The 6,000-nt window shown below is 49.6% G+C and overlaps 1 protein-coding gene across 1 annotated transcript in view; it reads right to left on the reverse strand.

Moving 5' to 3' along the window:
• Window positions 1–5,791, reverse strand: part of TWF1 (twinfilin actin binding protein 1) — a 181,194-nt gene extending 175,403 nt beyond the window's left edge. The window contains exon 1 of the mRNA XM_069628015.1: window positions 5,391–5,791. Within this exon, the coding sequence (XP_069484116.1) occupies window positions 5,391–5,415 (25 nt within the window). The 5' untranslated portion in view covers window positions 5,416–5,791. The remainder of the gene's footprint in view (window positions 1–5,390) is intronic.
• Between the last annotated feature and the right edge of the window lie 209 nt (window positions 5,792–6,000).

Genomic DNA, 6,000 nt, shown 5'->3' on the forward strand with positions numbered 1-6,000 from the left:
GGCCTACCGGGAAATCTCCATAGTTCCCTATAGGCGAGTCCATCCCTAGCTGCCACGAAACTCTCACTTATTGGGGGAACAGATACTACTGATGTGAAACTCACTCCATTAAAGAGGTAGCATCCACTCACCCATTCAACATCGGAAGCGCAGCCACACTGTAGGAAGCCCTTTCTCCGTCCACCCCCTCACATTTCACCAGCACTGGCGACGCAGGAGACAGCGGACTTGGGCGTGCTAGGGGAGCCAGGTCACAAGCCCTGGGGCGACACGAGGCTCAGCTGCGCCCCGGGCAGCGCCAGCGACTTCCTACATCACTGGCCCACGGGCCTGCTGGAGATGGGCCCACCGCAGCAGGCTGCGCGGGTGCTTCCTAGGCGACGCAGTGATTTTGCCAATCAGTTGTGAGGGCCAGGCAGCTGGCATCAAGGCCCTGAGAAGAGAGGTAGGCCCACCATGCACAGAGACACGGGAAGGGCCAGGAAGCTGATTTCAAGACCATGAGAAGAAGGATACACCCACAAGAAGGGGCAGACTTCCTCCTCTTCAGCTACACCACAAGGCACACAGTGGTGCACAGGTAATCAGAGCAACCTCTTGCATCACGATATGCAGCTACTTGCGAGATCCACAACGTGGCAAGGCCATTTGAAGACTAGTGGTATTCAGGTCCGCTGAGGGGGCGGGGGATGGTGTTTAGAGCTGGTTGGGAGTCCGGAAGAAGGGCAACAGGCAGATGTTGGAGCAAGATATCCCAGCTACAGTGTCGGCACGTTCCTTAGGGATATTTCAGATGACGCAAGGGGAGACTGCACCAGGGCAGTTACCCATGGCTTTTATCATGACAGACACGAGTAACCTAGGCCCACAGTGGATTCGGTGGGCCAAGGACTTCTAGGTATACATTGGTGCCATGGGGCCCCATTGTCGAAGAGCAGAAGGAAAATATGCGAACGCTGGCAGTTAGTGCAGGATTTATTATATGAGCTAGTGAATGAAGATGTCAGGTTTCGATGCCTTCTCCCCTTCCTCCTCATCTGAATCTTCAGAGGCTGATTCCTTAGGATTAGACTCCGTCTTCTTACGGTACTTCCTCCTTGTAGGAGTCTTGTCCTTTGGTGTTTTGACTTTCTTTTCATGTAGATAGGGTCTGGCCCCTCCGGAGGCCACCTTGGCAGAGATGGAACCCTGTCCGCGGGGACCCCCAGGGGGCCAGTCCTAGTTCCAGGGAAAAAGCATGAAGGCAGAAAAAACCCTGTTTCCAGATGGGTTAAATTTGGGAGCAGTCTGTTCCCTTCACAATGCAATGGAGTTCTATTTTCAGCTTAAACCGAAGGAAGTCGGTTTCCAACTCCGATGGTGAAAGTCTATTAAGCTCGACAGTTAATAGAGCTAGTGCAGGCTTCCGGAGCAAGAAGTATGGAGGTTCCTTTTCAAAATGCTATTCACAATAGTGACACACAGAGGAATGAATCTGTAAACTAAAATAACAAATAATAAGTTCAAGGAAAGGAATGAAAGAACACACAGGAATGCCAGTAAAATAACAGTGAAAGGATGACTGGAAAATAGGAAGTATATAAATTAGTGCGCAAGAAAATACCCAGGCTACAAGTAGAAAGGAAAAGGAAGATGCATGCTGAGCGAGAGTATGCTGGCAAGCGAGAAGCGTAGCAGCGCTGAGTAGCCGAAAACCTGAAAGCACCGGCGCCACTGAAATAGAATGCTACGGCAGAAAACAAAGACAGAGGAGGCAGTAGCTCAGGCAAGGCGGAGCCCTCAGAACGGGCGAGGAGGAAAAAGCATAAACAAGGTAGAAGCTGCGAAAAGCCCAGAAAACAGGTACACCGGGAAAATACTGGAAGCGAGGACAGATGGTAGACGCAGGGAAGGCAAAGGCAGCAGAAAATTCACAAACAAAGTTTCCACACGAACCGGAGCGTAGTGTAACAGATACAACGCATCGGTTTGTGGGAGGAGCCAGCATTTAAGGGCACGGCCACCATATTGGGTGAGGACTAGAGTGCGCGCAAGTCAACGCTTCCAGCGCTTCCAAAGCTTCCATTCACAGTTCCTGACAGAAGAGTGGACGACATTTTGAGAAATACAGGAAGCATCAGCTACTTATTTAGCACCACACACCGATGTGGACTATGAGCAGCACCCATTTCATACGACGACGCAGGAACAAGTTGAGACATTGGACAATTGTGTTATGCAACTCCAAATTTGTATGAAACATTATTTCACTGCTACTCCAATGAAGAAGTGCGCCCTTCCCAAGTCATCTCGGGATGCATGTCCTCAGACTTTGAGAAAGAAACTCCTGCAGAAGCAACGGTCACTGGATGAAATCTTGGCAATGCCCAAAACTTAGCCAGCCATCACGCAACAAGTCATCAACATGAGTAAACCTGAGGTGCTCTCTACGACAAAGGAACAAGAGACGATCATGAAACTGTCACCAGCTCAGAGTGAGGGAGCCTAGAAAACATACAAAACGTGCTTCCAGTGCAGATATGAATTCCCCATGATGGCACGTGCCCATGGCTAGGACAAAAATGCGCAGCATGCAGAGGAGAGGACCATTTTCGTGCTGTGTGCAGGAACGTGCCTGTGACAACCACCACACAGCACATCACAGAGCGGAAGACAGCACACAAAGGATCGATTGGAAGAGGGAAAACCAACACACGAAGCCAGAAGATAAAGACAGCGAGAGTGAAGTGGTGAAAAGTACCAGTTGAGGAAGCCCCGCAGATCCCCAAAACAATCAAGATCATATCCCTCACATATGAAATGTACAACACACAGAGGTGCGATCCCCATCAGGGAGTGATTCATCTTCCCCCTCAACTGATCAGAGGAAAAAAAAGAGGATACGTTTGGGCAATGATGTGGCCAACGAACACAGTCCTACACTCATACTTAACGTCAATAACACAATGACAGAATTCTTGATTGATACTGGAGCGACGGTATACGTCATGAGCGAGGAGCCGTATAACAGTCTCCCATACCCACCAAAACTGAAACCATCAGCAGTGGACATCTACCAGTAGCAATCAAATACTCCATCACCCAGCAAAGGCATGCACACAACAGAATGCGCTCACAAATCTCGCATGGTACGTATACAGTTGCACATTCTTTCCACTGATAAAAACAATGAGTGCGTACTTAGTTTTAACACTGCTGTTGACATGGGGCTAGTGCACATCATACACCACATTATGGCGTACAAATACATGGCTCCAGATGACAATGTGTGAAGGTACTCCCCAACCTTTTTGAGTGTTTAGGCAAGTTACGAAAGAGCAAAATGCAGCTGCACATTGAGCCATCAGTCAAACCCGTTGCCCAGAACTATAGGGGAATCCCAATCAACATTCAGAAGCAAGTGGAGGAAGACATTCACCATCTGTTGGATCTAAATATCATCGAACCAGCGAGTGGGCCCACTCTTTCGGTCTCTCCCATAGTGCCAGTGCCAAAGAAATCAGAGGGGTCCATCAAGCTATATATATATATATATATATATATATATATATATATATATATGTTTTCCAAATGAGGTCATCCAAAGAGAAAGGCTTCAGCCCCCAGGATCACAGATCTGATCCCTCTCCTCAACGGGGCGACAATATTTTCCAAGCTAGATCTCAACAAAGGTTACCACCAGATGTAACTTGCTCCAGAGTCACCTATTTCATCACCTTCGTTACTCACATGGGGCAATCAGGTATAAAAGACTCATCTTTGGGATATTCTCCACAGCTGAGATATTCCAGGATGAAATCCACCAGGTCATCAAACATATAGCCAATTGCCTCATGTACACTGATGACATTTTAATCCATGAACGACCATGACGACACACTACACTGTGTGCGCCTGGCACTGGAGGCAGCCAGGGTGACCAACAACCCGACGTAATTTTTAGGGTTAGCCAGCTATTACTCCCGATATCTGGATAACTATGCGACGATAAGTGACCTGCTACGCGAGCTCACGAAGGACAAGCAGGAGTTCAAGTGGTCCCCTGAATGCCAAGCCAGTTTTGAGGCAATACGTACAAACATGCTCTGCTGCTGCATAATTCAGGGCACCTGGGAGGAGCTGGCGATTGATTTTTTTAGCTCCGTTTTGGATGGCTCGTATGTCTTGGTAGTGATGGACGAATAATCAAGATTCCCAGAACTGCAACTCATATCCTCCACAGCAGCCACATATGCCATACCAGCATTGGACCACATTCTCACTGCTCATGGTATTCCACAAACCATGAAGTCAGACAATGGTCCACTGTTTAGAAGTCAAGACTTTGCCAATTCTGCACAGTACATGCGGTTCAAACACAGGAAGCCAACGCCCCTCTGGCCCCAGGCCAATGGCATGGTCGCACTCTTTATTGGAAATGTTAAAAGGGCACTGCAAGTGGCCCAAGTCACAGGAAAACCATGTGAACAGGTGCTATACCAGCTTCCGAGGGACTATCGACATACACCCCACAGCACCATACGGATGTGCCCAGCAGTACTCATGTTTGGCAGAAGGATCAGTACCAGGCTCCCGCACAGCCCTGGTCCGAGTGGCCCGACTGTGACCAGGGGATCCGTGAGAAGGACTGTGTTGCGAAACTGAAATGAAGGAAACTGCTTACTCACCGAGAGGTGCCCAGGAGGCGTCTTTTGACGTGAGGGACAGAGTGGTGGTGAAAGATTCGAAGCAACGGAAGGAAGACTCCACATTTGCACCAGAGGTTTACTCAGACAAATGGCACTATGATCACAGCAGGAGATGGAGAAGGTTGGACAGTCATGAGAAATGTATCCCACTTCTCAGAGTGTAATAAAGGGGAAGATGGCACGCCGACTACTGCCAACCTCGCTATGTGACATGGGTCACTTCAGGGAGGGTTGGGATTTGGGAGAAGTGACGTGAGAGGACGGGAAGGCCTCAGTGTAACCCTGTGTTCAGAAAGAAACTCAAAACGCATCTGTTCAATTAAAAACTGTACTACCCTCCACTACTTTCTCTTCCTCTGTACTGTATTTTAACTAGCACCTAGATGCCTTCATGCTATACATGGATAAATTAAATAAAGACGTTACGGTAATGTCGGTCTGCCAACCCCACAATATACTCGAACCCATCCAGTGCCCTTGTATGCAGTGCCTTCTATGAAACCTAGCGCTTTTTCATAACGGTAAGAGAAACTACAAGTCCCAGAATGCACAGGGAAACCGGAGCGAGATATCTCGACTCACGAGCAACGTAAGCGTTTTTAGACCGGGGGTTGTCTGACTTGTGTCTTTCTAACACGAAAGCTAGGAGGTAGGTATCCCTACAGTGGTAGGGTGCCCCTGCTAAGGGTGGGACGCGGTTACCTTGGATGCCGGTCTGGTGGGACATGCTGCCGCCGGTGCTCTTCGGACCAGGAAGTGTGCGAGGCTGAGCCCAGATTCCCAAGCTCAGCTCCAGCTGCTGCTGCCTGACGTACGTCACTGCCCGGCGACGTCGTTGCCAGGCAACCGCCGGCGGCGAGGACTCTTCCCGATGCGCCGGAGGCGGATGACGTCACGCCAAGGCCGCCTCTCAGTCCGGCCCGCCTGCCACTCTCGCGCTCCAGGACACGCCCCCAAAGAAGCACAGGGAGCAGCTTAGCACTGAAGCCATCCCTGCTCAGGGGGCCTCCCGCAACACCGTGCCCTCCTTACGAGGGGCAACACGGATGCGAGGTCTTCTTCAAACATGCCACCTGCATGTTACATTAGAAGAAAGAAAACCTAAAAAAAAAATAGCTACATATTTGTCTAACACGAGGAGCCTCTTGTCAACTCGACATTTTTCGGGAACCAGTTTAACCACATTCCAGAGAATCTCTTCCTGCAGTATTGGGGGGGGGGGGGGCGCAGAGAGGGGGGAGGGGCAGATAGGTATGGACACCAGCAACAGGCATAGTAACCAACTGAGCTGTTTTTGTTGACGTTATGGTAT

The sequence above is a fragment of the Ambystoma mexicanum genome, chromosome 12 (assembly GCF_040938575.1).
Source record: "Ambystoma mexicanum isolate Mex_15411 chromosome 12, UKY_AmexF1_1, whole genome shotgun sequence".
Lineage (NCBI taxonomy): Eukaryota > Metazoa > Chordata > Amphibia > Caudata > Ambystomatidae > Ambystoma > Ambystoma mexicanum.